Source organism: Dasypus novemcinctus, chromosome X (genome assembly GCF_030445035.2).
Source record: "Dasypus novemcinctus isolate mDasNov1 chromosome X, mDasNov1.1.hap2, whole genome shotgun sequence".
Lineage (NCBI taxonomy): Eukaryota > Metazoa > Chordata > Mammalia > Cingulata > Dasypodidae > Dasypus > Dasypus novemcinctus.
The window spans coordinates 106,650,312-106,666,991 of NC_080704.1; the positions used below are offsets into that span (position 1 = coordinate 106,650,312).

At 39.1% G+C, this 16,680-nt stretch overlaps 1 protein-coding gene across 2 annotated transcripts in view; it reads left to right on the top strand.

The window, feature by feature from the left end:
- CENPI (centromere protein I) overlaps positions 1-16,475 on the top strand; it is a 104,794-nt gene extending 88,319 nt beyond the window's left edge. For both annotated transcript variants that reach the window (XM_004447571.4, XM_012525384.3), the window contains 2 exons: positions 14,907-14,948; positions 15,641-16,475. In XM_004447571.4, the coding sequence (XP_004447628.2) occupies positions 14,907-14,948; positions 15,641-15,763 (165 nt within the window). In that variant the 3' untranslated portion in view covers positions 15,764-16,475. The remainder of the gene's footprint in view (positions 1-14,906; positions 14,949-15,640) is intronic.
- The last annotated feature ends 205 nt before the right edge of the window (positions 16,476-16,680 follow it).

A 16,680-nucleotide genomic window follows, 5' to 3' on the forward strand; every position in this document is an offset into this window, starting at 1 on the left:
TTTCAGGGTGAAGTATTCCCTTTTGGGGTAGCCTTTCTCGATTGGTTGGGTCTGCATTCTTCATGACTGCTGCTAACAGGGAGACCTGCTGTTTCATTCACTATTTTGCATCCCCCTCAGCAGTTTTGTCCTGATTGACGAATAGTTTTTTTGCGACTTTGAGGAGCTGGGAGATGTTGATCTTTGCAAATCTGTTTAGCTTCTAAAGTTTTTGTTTGATGTCCTGTGCTGCCTGGGTGACGAAAGTTGCGTTGACCATTCTCCTACTTTCTGGGTCTTTTTGGTTGAAGGAGGTGTAAATCTTGAAGGCTTTTCAGAGTCACTCATAAAAATTTGTCAGAGGTTTTTCAGGCTTTTGAGTGACAGAGGCAGTTTTCAACATGTTTGTGGACCACCTCACTCTTTCCCGTATCCCTCTGAGAAGGGCTTCTTTTTTTTTTTTTTTTTTTTTATTATTATTATTATTTAAATTTTTTTATTTTTTATTGACTTTGTAATAATATTACATTAAAAATATATATGTGAGGTCCCATTCAACCCCACCCCCCCACCCCCCCTCCCCCCCCCCCCAACAACACTCGTTCCCATCATCATGACACATCCATTGGATTTGGTAAGTACATCTTTGGGCACCTCTGCACCTCATATACATTGGTTCACATCATGGCCCATACTCTCCTCTATTCCATCATGTAGGCCCTGTGAGGATTTACAATGTCCGGTGATTACCTCTGAAGCACCATCCAGGGCAGCTCCATGTCCCGAAGACGCCTCCACCTCTCATCTCTTCCTGCCTTTCCCCATACCCTTTGTCCATTATGTCCACTTTGATACCACTGAAAGGCAGCCCATCCCTGATTTGTGTTAAAATCTCAGGCCAGTTGAGTTTTTGGTGCCACTTCTTGGGCTCATTCCTCTGGCTCCAAGACACCTGCAGGGGCCTGTTTTTGCAACTACTTTTTAGCTTCTGTGAGGACCTGGCGTTTCTCTTCTGTATTGAACAGGGTTAGGAGGAGTTGGAAGCAATCATCCCAAGTGGGGTGGTGAATTTGGAAAATGGACTCCGTGAGGTTAAGAGCCTGACGCTTTTCTGAATATGAAGGTGCTTCCAGTTTAAAAGATCTGTAGTTGTGAAAGGCTGATAAAACAGGATTGACCTTCTGAGTTGGACAGTCCCATCTGCACTGGTCTGGGCTGGACTCTGTGTTTCATGGAGGGGCATCTGAAGCACAGTATGTGCGAACCAAAGTTTTCTCACCAAAGGGGTCTCAGGATCCCCCTTGGAGGGGGCTGATGGGCCTGGGGAGCCTGAAGGTGGAGGAGTCTCTGGGAGAGCTGCTTGTGGAGGCTCAGGGGCAGGGAGATATCTTGGAATAGCTGGAACATACGGCAGGGTAGTGGGTTTTCTTCCGGAGATTTTGTAGAATAATAGGTTTCTGAGGTCTGGCCGTTTGAGTTACTAGGACCCTATTCTGACCCTTCCTTTCAACACAGAATCGAACCTAAGGGGGCACGGTTTGGGCAATTTTTAACCAGGAATTGATAAAGGGAAACTGATGAGGGTGGCTGGAGGTCTCAGTGACTGCCTGCCAAACTGCATGAACTTTGGCCATCTCTAGGGTTCCTTCTGAGAGCTAGTTAACACCAAACTTAGGCTACTGTAATTCGCACAGAGTCTAGAGAGTTCTAGGGGACATACGGACACCATAATCCCCAGAAAAGTCTTCTTTGAAAATTTTAGCATACAGTTTAAGACTGTGAGTTTGGAATGTGATGGTCCCATCCCTGAACTGGTGCCACAGGATGAACATAGGAGGGGAGCCTCTCATGAGGCCTCTCAGATGCCCGCCTGTCCACATCTGTCAGGAGAACTTAGGCTCGTCTTAGCTAAGGCATCTGTGTAGACTCCAGATTAACCATTATGCCATATGATGTAGCTGCGGAGTGCAGGTTGGGGCCCACTCAGACCCCGTAGTGCAGGCTGTGGAGCCACAGACTGGATCAGCAGAGGCAAGTCTCTGCAGTCCCAGTTCATTCACTCAATCACTCAGAGGTTACACAGTCCCACCCAAGGGACTACCTTATCCTGGAATCTTGAATCTCGAGATTTTGGGAGGTGATCAGTCTCCCCTTACATCTGGGGACGAGCCTGACCAGGATTCAGAACCCTGGGACCTTACCTTTCCGGCGTCTTCTTTTTTTTTTTTTCCCCCAGCATCTTCTGATGTTCAATCTACTTCTCCATGGAGTCAGGCCAGGTCAGAGAACGCAGCCCACAGGGATCCCTTCCCCCAAGGTGGCCCCGTCAAGGGGACAGGTTGTGCTGCCTCATTCATGTGTGGGGATCTCCGCCAGTCGCGCCCACCAATCCCAAACCGGAGGCTCAAAGGGCCTGCTCCATTGGGTTTCCCAGTCAGGGAATCAAATATTGTAGCAAAGCAGGAGTTCTGAACCGCAGAAGAAGCCCAATGTGGCACTTGGAGAGGCAGAGGAACAAATTTATTACGCGTGGGCGCAGGGGAGAGTACATCTCCAAAATCTGAGACCTATTTTTCAGTTTTCGTAGGTTTATATATAATTTTATGTGGGATCAGCATGACTTGCTCATTGGCTAAGGCATTGCTAGATGAAATTTTGCAAGCGGAGTTACAGAAGCAGAATACAGGTGCAAGGCCGTGCTTTCACAGGCTGATTTAGAGAAGCGGGAGGTAGGAGGGTTTGTTAGATTACAGAAGTAGGGGTCAGGGGTTGTTCGCTTGATATTTTCCTGCAAGGCCATGTTTTCATGGGCTGCTTTACAGAAGCAGGGGCAGGAGTGGCTGGTTATATATTTTTGCAAGGTTATGCTTTTTATTTCTCAGCAGTACTAACATTTTATAACATTAACAGACATTATTTCAGTTCCAAAGAAAAACAGTCTTATATATTAATATTACCCATACTCATATTTCAAATGATGTTTTGCTATGCTATACAGTCTCATGTTATGGTTTTAGCTTTTCTTCTAGTAATATACATGACGTTAGCCTTTCTCTTTTTTTTATTTTTTTAAAGATTTATCTATTTATTTATTTCTCTCCCCTTCTCCCCCTGCCCCGCCCCAGTTATCTGTTCTCTGTGTCTATTTGCTGCGTGTTCTTTGTCCCCTTCTGTTGTTGTCAGCAGCACGGGAATCTGTGTTTCTTTTTGTTGCGTCATCTTGTGTCAGCTCTCCGTTTGTGCGGCGCCATTCCTGGGCAGGCTGAACTTTCTTTCGCGCTAGGCCGTTCTCCTTACGGGGCATACTCCTTGTGCATGGGGCTTCCCTGCATGGCACGGTACTCCTTGCACACATCAGCACTGCATGTGGGCCAGCTCCACACGGGTCAAGGAGGCCCGGGGTTTACAAACACTGTGATGTGCTTTCACCATTTCTATTCATTTCCGAAGATATACAAACAAGATTTTTACCAATTCTGCACAGATTAAAGCTCAGCTTTCTGTTCTCTAACTTCATTCTCTTTTCTGGTGACCTATATTCTAGTTATTCCATGAGTTTACACAATATATTTAGTCTATAATAACACAATCATACAATATTTGTCCTTCGTATCTGGCTTGCCTCACTCATAATGTCCTCCTGGTTCATCCATGTTGTCATATGCTTCATGACTTCATTTCTTCTTATAGCTACATAATATTCCATTGTATGTATACACCACAATTTGTTCATCTAGTCGTCAGTTAATGAACACCTGGCTTGTTTCCACCTTTTGGCAATTGTGAATAATGTTGCTATGAACATTGGTGTGCAAATATCTGTTCATGTCACTGCTCTCAGTTCTTCTGGGTATATACCTAGTAGTGCTATTGCTAGGTCACATGGAAAATCTATATTCAACTTCCTTAAGAACTGCCAAACAGTCTTCCACAGTGGCTGTATCCTTCTACGTTCCTACCAAATGTGAATAGGCATTCCCCTCTATATATATCCTCTCTAACACATGTAGTTTTCTGTCTTTTTAGTAGTGACCGTTCTATTAAGTTTGAAATTATATCTAATTGTAGCTTTGATTTGCATTTTCCCAATCACTAGTGACATTGAACATTTTTTCATGTGATTTTTCACGATTTGTATTTCCTCTTTGCCCTTTTTAAAATTGGGTTGTCCTTTTTCTGTTGAGTTGTAGACTCTTTATTTACCATAGATATTAAACCCTTATCAGATATGTGATTCCCAAATATTTTCTCCCATTGGGTTGGCTGCCTTTTCATACTTTTTTTTTGGGGGGGGGGTTAATATTTTCTTGTTATTGTGTGGGTCTCTACCGACTGAGATAAAACCCTATGACAAGATGAACACATTCATATTCCATAGAATTATGCCCTAGGTGCACCCTTTCCCACATATCCCTCCACCACTGACGCCCTGCACCAGTGACCTGCCCTTGTCATAGTTGCCAAAGGAACATTTACACTATTGTAGTTTCAGCTACAGACCTACAAATTCTCAGAGTTCACCTGTTCCTTCCTCCAGCCTTCCCCCTAGTTCTGTGGATAGTTAAAGCCAACTCCCACCCCGCTCACCCTCGCATTCCAGCACTGTCAACCCCACTCATATCCCTGTACCACCACCATCCCAATCCACTTACACTGTCAAACCACCCTCTTCTGCCTTATCGTGGGTTTTGCCCATATTGAGCATCAACTCAAAACAAAAATAATTCTTGAAGGGGAGCATTTATAGCTCAGTGGTTGAGCACCTGCTTCCCACGTACAAGGACCTGGGTTCAATCCATGGTACCTTCAAAAAATTATTTTAAAAATTATTTTCACCCTTTTGACAAAGTCCTTTGAGGTGCAAAATGTTTAATTTTGAGGAGGTCCCATTTTTTTCTTTTTTTCTTTTGTTGCTTATGCTTTGGGTGTAAGTCTAAGAAACCAACCACCTACCACAAGATGTTGAAAATGTTGGCCTACATTATCTTCTAGGAGTTTTATGGTCCTGGCTTTTATATTTTAGGTCTTTGATCCATTTAGTTGATTCTTGTATAGGGAATAAGATAGGGGTATCTTTCAATCTTTTGGCTATGGGTATCCAATTCTCCCAGCACTGTATGTTAAAGAGACTGTTTTGTCCCAGTAACGTGGACATGGTAGGTTTGTCAAAAAACAGTTGGCTGTAGAGGAGAGGGTCTATTTCTGGAATTAAAATTCTATTCCATTGATCAATGTGTCTATCTTTATGTCAGTGCCTTGCTGTTTTGACCACTGTAACTCTGTAAAACCTTTCAGGATCAGGCAATGAGAGTAATTCCACATCGCTCTTCTTTCCTGGGATGTTTTCGGCTATTCGGGTGCCCTTTCCTTTCCAAATAAGTTTGGTAATTGCCTCTTCTATTTCTGTAAAGTTGGCTGTTGGAATTTTGATTGGTATTGCATTAAATATAAAAATCATTTTGGGTAGGAATTTTTTTCATTTTAAAAACAATTTATTAAAATATATTATTCATACCTGAACATACATAAACAATAAATGCATAGTAAAAGTTGTGAACTTAGAAAACATCACATCATATGGGGCTCCTGTGCATCACCCCAACACCAATACCTTGCATTGTTGTGAAACATTTCTAACAAATTGTGAAGGAGCATCATCAAAGTATTACTACTAATTATAGTCCATATCTTACATTTAGTATATTTTTCCCCCAACCATCCTATTATTTTTTTTTGTTCATAAAAATATAATTTATGTAAAGTGTACAGTCAATGGCATTTGGTATAATCACTGAGTTGAACATTCATCACTTCAGTTGCTATTAGAGCACTGTCATTACTCAAAACAAAGGAAGAAAAAAAACAAACTACTATCATACTCATATGTTAGCAATGCTAATTACAAATCCTATGATGTGCTTTTACCATTTCTATTCATTTCCAAAACATTTACAAATAAGTTTATACCAGTTCTGCAGATTAAACCTCAGCTTTCCATTCTCACTGCTTTCTATTTTCTGGTGACTTAATTCTAGCTATTAACTCCAGGAGTTTGCTCATTATATTTAGTTCGTAATAGCGAAATCATAAAGTATTTGTCCTTTTGTGTCTGGCTTTTGTATTAATCAGCTAAGAGAGGTGCTGATGCAAAGTACCAGACACCTGTTGGCTTTTGTAAAGAGTATTTATTTGGGGTAAATTCTTATAGTTAAAAGGCCCTAAAGAATCCAACTCAAGGTAGATTTCTCACCAAAGTCAGTTGTCATGTGTTGAAGCAAGATGGCAGGTGATCTCTCCTGGTCTCTCCTTCCTTCTTCCTCTTAAGGCTCCATGGCCCCAGCTTCTTCTGATCTCAACTGGAGGCTGGCACAGGGCTCCTCTCTCAGGTGCTCTGTTCTCTAAATAAAGTCAGATGTAAACTATCAGGTGAATGACTCATCTCTCCCCGGGGCTCCAGGATCAAAACTGACAAAAGTTCTCTTCTTCTGTATCTTCTTCTATGTGTCTTCTTGAATAAATGTCTGTTTATATAGCCCACAGAGGGGATGGGGAATCAATTGTGAGTTAAACCTTACTGATGTGGTGGAATCAAAGCCCTGTTCTTAACATAATTTAATCAAAGGCATCTCAACTGAATCTAATACAATCAAAGGATATCATGCCCAGAGGAACAGAACAGTTTACAAACATAATCTCTCTTTTCGGAATTCATAAATAATCTCAAACTGCCACAGCTTGCTTCATTCAACATAATGACCTTCAGGTTCATACATGTTGTCATATGCTTCACGACTTCATTTCTTCTTTAGCAGCATAATATTCCATCTTGTGTATACACCACAGTTTATTTATCCATTCATCTTTTGATGGACATCTGGGTTGTTTTCATCCTTTGGCAATTGTGTATAAAACCACTATGAACATCGGTGTGCAAATGTCTGTTCATGTCACTGCTTTCAGTTCTTCTGGATATATACCTAGTAATGCTATTGCCAGGTCACCTGGCAAATCTATATTCAACTTCTTTAAGAACTGCCAAACAGTCCTCCACACTGGCTCTACCATTTGTACCAAAGTCATTTGTGTTTTCATTGAGTTGTAGAATCTCTTTATATGTAATGGATATTAGACCCTTGTCAGATGTGTGGTTTCCAAATATTTTCTCCAATTGAGTTGGCTACCTTTTTACCCTCTTCACAGAGTTCTTTGAGGTTCAGAAGTGCTTAATTTTTAAGGAGGTCTCATTTATCTATTTTTTTCTTCTGTTGCTTGGGCTTTGGGTGTAATGTTTAAGAGACCTTAAATGTTACAAGGTCTTGTAGATGTTTCCCTATATTATCTTCTAGGAGGTTTTTGGTCCTGGCTTTTATGTTTAGGTCTTTGATCCATTTTGAGTTGATAGGGGTCCTCTTTCATTCTTTAGTTATGGATATCCAGTTCTCACAGCACCATTTGTTCAAGAGATTATTCTGTCTCAGAAAAGTGGACTTGGTAGGCTCATCAAAAATCAGTTGACCATAGAGGTGAAGGTCTGTATCTGACTCCCATTTCAATTCTTCCTTTGATCAATGTGTCTATCTTTATGCCAATTCCATGATGTTTTGAGCCTGTAGCATTATAATACACTTCAAGTCAGGAAGCATGAATCCTCCTACTTTGCTCTTCTTTTTTAGGATGTTTTTGGATACTTGGGAACACTTTCCTTTTCAAATAAATTTGGTAATTGTCTTTTCTATTTTTGTAAAGTAGGCTGTTATAATTTTGATTGGCATTACACTGAAGCTATAAATCAATTTGGGTAGAACTGACATCTTCAGGATGCTTAGTCTTCTAATCCATGAACATGGAATATCCTTTTGTTTAGGTCTTCTTTGATTTCTTTATAATTTTATAATTTTCTGAATACAGATCCTTTACATTTCTGGTTAAATTGATACCTAGATATTTCAGTCTTTTTGTTGCTATGGTAAATGGATTTTTTTCTTGATTTCCTCCTCAGCTTGCTTTTTTCTAGTGTTTAGAAATGCTGTTGATTTTTGCCTGTTTTTGTATCCTGCCACTTTGCTGAACTCATTCATTAACTCTAATTGCTTTGTTGTAGATATATCAGGATTTTCTAAATACAGGATTACATCATCTGCAGGTAGTAAGAGTTTTACTTCCTCTTTTCCAATTTCGATGCCATTTATTTCTTTTTCTTGCATAATTGCTGTAGCTAGACCTTCTGGCACAGTGTTCGTTACAGTGGGCATCATTGACTTGTTCCCATTCTTGGAAAGCTTTCAATGTTTCCCCATTGAGTATGATGTTGGCTGTGGATTTTCATATATGCCCTTTATTATGTTGAAGAACTTTCCTTTTATACCTATCTTTTGAAGCTTTTTTATCAAGAAAGGATGATTGATTTTGTCAAATGCCTTTTCTGCATCAATCAAGATGATCATTTGTGTTTTTTTCCCTTATATTTGTTAATGTGGTGTATTATGCTAACTGATTTTCTTATGTTGAACTACCCTTGCAATCCAGGAATATAACCCACTTGATTGTAATGTGTAATTCTTTTAATGTACTGTTGGATTTGTTTTTCCCATTGAGGATTTCTGCATGTACGTTCATAGAAGATACTGGTCTAGGTTTTCTTTTCATATAGAATCTTTATCTGGCTTTGGTATGAGGTTGATGTTGACCTCATAGAATGAATTAGGGAGTGTTCCCTCTTCTTCAGTTTTTTAGAAGAATTTGAGCAGAATTAGAATTTAATACACTTGGAATGTTTGGTAATATTCCCCAGTGAAGCCATCTGATCCTGGGTTTTCTTTTTTTTATTTCTCTCCCGTTCCCCCTCCCCCCCCACCCCAGTTGTCTGTTCTGTGTCTGTTCGCTACGTGTTCTTCTTTGTCCGCTTCTGTTGTTGTCAGCGGCACCAGGAATCTGTGTTTCTTTTTGTTGCGTCACCTTGCTGTGTCAGCTCTCCGTGTGTGCGGCCCCATTCCTGGGCAGGCTGCACTTTATTTTGCACTGGGCGGCTCTCCTTACGGGGCGCACCCCTTGCACATGGGGCTCCCCTACATGGGTGATAGCCCTACATGGCATGGCACTCCTTGCATGCATCAGCACTGTGCATGGGCCAGCCCCACACGGGTCAAGGAGGCCCTGGGTTTGAACCGCGGACCTCCCATGTGGTAGACGGATGCCTTAACCACTGGGCTGTCTGCCGCCTGAGTTTTCTTTGTTGAGAGGTTTTTTGTTTTTTTGTTTTTTTGTTTTTTTTTTATTGATTTTGTAATAATATTACATTAAAAATATATATGTGAGGTCCCATTCAACCCCACCCCCCCACCCCACCTCTCCCCCCCCCCAGCAACACTCATTCCCATCATCATGACACATCCATTGGATTTGGTAAGTACATCTTTGGGCACCTCTGCACCTCATAGTCAATGGTCCACATCATGGCCCATACTCTCCTCCATTCCATCCAGTGGGCCCTGTGAGGATTTACAATGTCCGGTGATTGCCTCTGAAGCACCATCCAGGGCAGCTCCATGTCCCAAAGACGCCTCCACCTCTCATCTCTTCCTGCCTTTCCCCATACCCATCAGCCACCATGTCCACTTTTCCCAATCCAATGCCACCTCTTCTATGTGGACATTGGATTGGTTGTGTCCATTGCACCTCTATGTCAAGAGGAGGCTCAGATTCCACATGGATGCCGATTCAATCTCTTCCCTAGTAATTGGTTTGTTGAGATCTTCTGTTTCTTCTTGAGTCATTGTAGGTAGTTTGTGTATTTCTAAGAATTTGGCTATTTCATCTAATTTATTGCCATACAGTGTTCTGATGTCCTCTTATAGTCCTTTTTGTTTCGGCAGGGTTGATATTAATGTACCCCATTGCATTTCTGACTTTTGATATTTGTATCCTCTCTCTTTTATTTGTCTAGTTAAAGGTTTGTCAGTTTTCTTGATCTTTTCAAAGAACCAACTTTTTGTTTTGTTAATGCTCTCTGTTGTTTTGTTTATTTATCTCCACTCTACTCTATTATTTCCTTCTTTCTGCTTGCTTTGGATTTAGTTTATTCTTATTTTTCTAGTTCTTCCAATTTTGAGGTTAAGGCTCTGGTTTATAAATTTCCCTCTCAGCACTGCCTTTTCACATCCCATGGGTTTTGGTATGTCATATTTTAATTTTCATTTGCCTCAAGGTATTTCATAATTTCCCTTGTGATTTCTTTAGCCCGTTGGTTGTTTAAGAGTATGTTGTTTAACTTCCACATATTTGTGAACTTTTCCTTTCTCCCTCTGTTATTCATATTCTAACTTCATTCTGTTTTAGTTCAAGAAGATATATTGTATGATTTCAGTAGTTTTTAATTTTTTGAGCTTTCTTTTGTGACCCAACATGTAATCTGTTCTGAAGAACAGTTCATGTGTACTGTAGAAGAATATTTGGGGTGCAGTGTTCTGTGTTAGGTCTAGTTCATTATATATTATTTAAATTCTCAGTTTCCTTTTTGATCTTCTGTCTAGATGGTCTATCTATTGATGCAAGTGGTATATTGAAGTCTCCAACTATTATTGTAGAGATGCATGTTTCTCCTTTCAGTTTTTTTAAAAATAAAGATTTATTTTATTTATTTATTTCTCCCTACCCCCTCATTGTTTTGCACTTGCTGCGCCTGTTCATCTTCTTTGTTTCTTTAGGAAGCACTGGGACCTCCAGTGTGGGAAGTAGATGTCCATTCGCTTGAGTCTCCTTCACTCCCTGCTTTGTTGTGTCTCTCCTTATATATTTCCTCCCCATGTTGTGTCATCTTGTTGCATCAGCTTGCCCCTCCTGCCATCGCATCAGCTCTCTGTCTTCTTTAGGAGGCACCAGGAACCTCTGCCCCCTACTTTGTTGTGTCTCTCTTTTATGTTTTTCTTCTTGTATCAATGGTTGCATCATCTTGCCATGCCTGCCCATTATGCCAGCTCACTGTCTTCTTTAGAAGGCACTGGGAACTGAATCAGGGACCTCCCGTGTGGTAGACGGGAGCGCAATTGCTTGAGCCACATCTGCTTCCCTCTCCTTTCAATTTTGCCAGTGTTTGCCTCATGTATTTAGAGGTATTGTCATTAGGTACACAAACATTTATGATTGTTATTTCTTCTTGCTGGATAGACCTTTTTATTAATATATAAGATCATTCTTTGTCTTGTAACAGCTTTTTAAAAAAAAATAATGCCCCCTTTTTTTAAGATTTATTTATTTCAAAACCCCCCTCATTTTTTGTACTCACTGCTCTCTCTGTCTACTCCTTTTTCTTTGTTTTTTTTTGTCTTTATTCATTTTTTTAAATGTTACATTAAAAAAAATATGAGGTCCCCATATACCCTCCCACCCCTCCTTTTCTTTTTAGAAGGCAGCAGGAACCAAACTCTGGACCTCCCATGTGGGAGGGAGGCACCCAATTGCTTGAGCCACCTCTGCTCCCTACTTGTTGTGGCTCTCATTGACCTTCCTTGTTTTGTCTCCTTGTTGTGTCATCTCATTGCATCAACGTACCATCCAGCCTGTCATGTCAGCTTGCCTTCCTTAGGAGGCACCGGGAACCAAATGCAGGACCTCCCCGTGATAGGCGGACACCCAACTGTTTGAGCCACATCTGCTTCCCAACAACTCTTAACTTAACGTCTGTTTTCTTTGATATTACTACAGATCCCCCTGCTCTCTTTTGGTTACTATTTGTATGCATTATCTTTTTACATCCTTTCACTTCCAAACTATTTGTGTCTTTGGGTCTGAGGTGAGTCTCTTATAAACAACATACAATTGGATCATGCTTTTATATCCATTCTGCCACTCTGTGTCTTTTGATGAGGGAATTTAATGCATTAAAATTCAGTGTTATCACTGTAAAGGTGGTACTTACTTCAGCGTTTTTTCCTTTTTTTTTTTTTTTATTACTTACATCTTTTCAGTCTCTCTCTTTGTTTTTTTCTGTATAGTTAGTTGATCTTCCCAGGTATATCTGATTGCTCTCTTTCTCATTTCCATTTCTGTATATTTTAAAAATACTTTCTTTGTAGTTACCTTGGGTTAAATTTCACAACCTACATCTGTAATCTACTAGTTGAAAGATATCAACTTAACTTAAATAGTATGCACATTCTCTACTCTCATATCCCTGCTTCCCCTCTTTGTGTTGTTTTTGTCCCATATTATCTCCTTATATTTTGCAGTTCCATTATCAGGAAATATGACTATATCTCATTCAATTGTATTCTAACTCCTATAGAAAATAAAGAATAAAATTATATATTGAAGATACAGTACTGTTGGGTTTTGCATTTATTCTTTACTGAAGATCTTCACTGCCTCACACTGCTCAAAGCCAGTCTCTCCTGTCTTTTCCTTTCAACCTTTTAGTACTTCTTGGAGGACAGTTCTTTTCGTGGTGAACTCTCTGTGTCTGTTCATCTGTGAATGTTTTAAATACTTCCTCATTTTTAAAGGACAGTTTTGTCACATAAAGAAATTGGGGTTGGCATTTTTTCTCTTTCAGTACATTAAATATATCATAGCACTTACATTTTTTACTTCTAGGATTTCTGATGAGAAATTGGCACTTAATCTTATTGAGGATCACTTGTGTATTAGTCAGCCAAAGGGGTGCTGATGCAAAGTACCAGAAATCTGTTGACTTTTATAAAGGGTATTTATTTGGGGTAGAAGCTAACAGTCACAAGGCCCTAAAGAGTCAAACTCAAGGTACCATAAGAGGTACTTCCTCACCCAAAGTCTGTTTCCACTTGTTGAAGCAAGATGGTGAGCTATGTCTGTGAGGGTTCGGCCTTCCTCTCTTAAGGCTCTGTGGTTCCAGCACTTTCTGATCTCAGCTGTAGGCTAGAGGGCTCATTTCTTTCTGGGCTTAGCTGCTCTGTTCTCCTCACAAGGTCAGCTGTAAAATATCAGGTAAATGACTCACATCTCTTCCCGGGGCCTCTGCCATGTCTATGGAGCTGTCTGTCTTCCTTGTGTATCTTCTCTTTGTATCTACTTTTGTGTGTCTCCTTGATTGTCAGTTTATATAGCCCACAAAGAAGGCAGGGACACAAATTGAGTTACACTCTACTGACATGGTCAAATCAAAGCCCTAATTTTAATATAATTTAATCAAAGACATCTCAGCTAAATCTAATACAATCAAAGAGTATCATGCCCAGAAGAACAGACCAGTTTACAAACAATATCTCTTTTTGGAATTCATAAATAATATCAAATTGCCAAAGCTTGTATGTGCAAAATTGCTTTTCTCTTGCTGCTTTCAGAATTTCTCTTATCTTTGGCATTTGACATTCTGCTAAGTATGTGTCTTGTAATAGGTCTATTAGGATTTCTTTTGTTTGGAGTATGTTGAGCTTCTTGGACATGTATATTTATGTCTTTTGTAAGAGTTGGTAAATTTTTGGCCATTATTTTCTCAAATATTCTTTCTGCCCCCTTTTCCTTCTCTTCTACCCCTTGGACACCCATGACATGTATATTTGTGTGCCTCATGCTTTCACTCAAATCCCTGAGACACTACTCAATTTTTTCTATTATTTTCTCTCTCTGTTCTTCTGAATGTATACTTTCCATTGTCTTGTCTTCTAATTTGCTAAGTCTTCTGTTCAAATCTGCTGTTGTATATCTCTAGGGTATTTTTCCCAGGTATCAGTGTTTTTGTCTCTTTTTTCCTTTTAATGATTTTTTTCACACACCATACAATCCATCCAAAGTGTACAATGAATGGTTCTCAGTATAATCACAGTTATAAAACCACAATCGATTGGAACATTTTCATTGCCCCAAAAGAAAAACTTCATACCCTTTATTCCCCCTATTATTGTCCCTTAGCATCAGTATAGTATCTTTGTTACAACTGATGAAAAAACATTACAATGTTATTGTTAACTATAGCCCATAATTTACGTTATATTTGCCCTGTATACCACCATATTATTAACACCTTATAGTAATGATGTACATTTGTTCTAGCTCATGGTAGAACATTCTTGTATATGCACTATTAACCACATTCATCATCAACAACCAGGTTCACTATATTATACAGTACCAAATTTATCCTCTAGCTTTCCTTCTACTAACATATACAGCCCTAAACTTCTCCTTTCAACCATAATCACATCCATAGATCAGCGCTATTAATTATACTCACAGTAAGGTTTTACCATTGTCTCTGTCTATTTCCAAACATTTACAATTAACCTTATTAAAAATAAAAAGTCCAGCTGGGACAGAATAGTCTCTTCAACAAATGTTGCTGGGAGAACTGGATATCCATATCCAAAAAAAGAAAGAAGACCCCTTTCTCACACCCTTATACAAAAATTAACTCAAAATGGATCTAGTGTATTTTTTTTTTTTTTTTGCTGTCTGCTCTCTGTGTCCATTCGCTGGGCATTCTTCTGTGTCTGTATTTATTTTTTCTTTATCCTCCCCCCCCCCCCACACACACACATACACCTTGCAGCTTGCTTGTTGTCTGGTCTTCTGTGTCCATTCATTATCTCCAGTTTTGTGCTTTCCATCCCCATTATTCCTGTTGGTGCTTTTATTCTTCCTAATTCTTCTTTTTGGTCCACACATTGTTGTCCTAATATCATTCCACCCTTTATCCATATAGAATAAAAAAATGAAACCATAGATTAAAAAATGATGATCACTTTACTGTAATTTTCATTTCCCCTCTCCTTGTGCTTCTTGGAGAAAGAAACTGTACATTCATAGTGAATGCCTATTCAAAAGGAATCCAAGAGTGATGGTAGGAATAGAATTTAGCAAATGACTTAGACAGTGAAGAACCATCTTAATTCTCTGGTAATTTTTGCTAACCAAATATTTCCCTACCTTTTTTGTTTGTTTTTCTTTTTGTTTTTAAGGAATGGCCAGAAGAAAGGACAGTAAACTTGAGCTCTATTCGGGTAAATAAATTTACTTTCATCATATTAAAGGATTTCATAAAGTTTAATTTCTTCAAGAGAATTTAGTCTTTTATCTTTTTCCAAATCTTAAGTCTACCACTTTGACAAAGTCAAAGTCAAGTGTTTGCCTTCTGAATTTATTCCAGTGACTTTTATGTCAGTTTACTGGCACATACTCTCTACAGTCTTCTCTAGGATATAACTGTTCATATTTTGACTCTTGCTGTTGTGATCATGCATCATCTCATTTTATAGTCCAGTTGCAAGCATATGATGTGTGACTGTAATGAGATTGATTTAACAAAACCATGTAAAATTGTCTTTTTATTATAGATACTCCTGCCGTGTGCATATTTAATATAGGAAATAATGTAATATCTGTTCCTGTGTAATGTTTTAGACGTTCAACTCTTAGAATATTGGAATGATGACCTGTTTTGATTTCCCAGTACTTGTTCAGTTTGAACAGCTGAATTTGTTTGCCAGTATAATAAAAATAATGTGTAGCCTTTGGACCTTGGGCACTTTCTGGCTTGAATGTTACTTAGTGACTGAGTTCCAATTATGAACCTGGCCTCTCTAAGCTACCTCTTGGTATGTACATCCAGGATACTGTTACGTAAAGAAGAGGAAGTAGAGAATAAGTACAGTAAAATTTTAGGTAAATAATTTTCCTCTTTCTGTGCCTGCAGGGAAAGAAATGGAACTGGTATTTGGACTATTTATTTTCAGAGGAGTTACAAGGCCTGAAACTTTTCATAAGAAGTAGTATCCATCGTTCTTCTGCCCCCCCCCGCCCCGATCAGACAGCATAAACCACAATGATCAACATTAAATGAAAGCTAACATAAACTGAGCAGTCTGGACCAAATTCTTTCCTCATTGATAGAGAGGCCAAGTGGCTTAACTTGAGTGTCCATATTTGTTTTCTCAACTGACTGCTGTCCTCAAGGAATACTTCTGTCCATGGCCCAGGTGTGGCTAACTTTAGTTTTCGGGATTTAGAACCCTTAACCCACTAATAAAAGATGACTTATATCATTAGGATCTGCCTTCCACCAAATTATGCATAAAGATAAACTTTTGTTGTATAGTAAGATTTTTCACATTTTTGCATACTATTACTGGGTTGATGGAAAAGAGCAAGTAATGTACAATGACAATTAATCCCCAGATATACAGTGCAAAATACTCTACATCTGTGAAACTTCTATGTCACCATTTTTCTTACTGTGAAAAACAGCACCAGCACTAAATTACAGGATATAACACGTATGACTAAAACCTGGCTCTACGTAGGTTGTAGATTTCTGAGTCTTCACAGGTAGTAATTTCATGGGAGAAGGAAGGGAGGGGAATTGTGAGGTAATCAAGACATTCCTGTTTATACAAGTTTGATTTCATGAAACTGCTGTATTTTGTTTGTGTATTTGTGTGTGTGTATGTGTGTGTATATATATATATATATATATACACACACACACCATTTTATTATTTTGGGTCCCAAATAAACTGTTTGAAACTTTACATTCAAGGGTAATTCTGAAGCTTTTATTTCTTAGTAGTTAGGATATCTTGTTGAAAATTTTCTATACAATTTTGCTTCAGTGCTACTGAATAACTCTCTCCTTTAATAAAATTCACACCATCTGAGAAAAGTCATCCGACTATATTTTTGTCTTTAGGGCACATTCTTATGGTCCTTTTTTGTTTATTCAAAGGAAACAAAGCC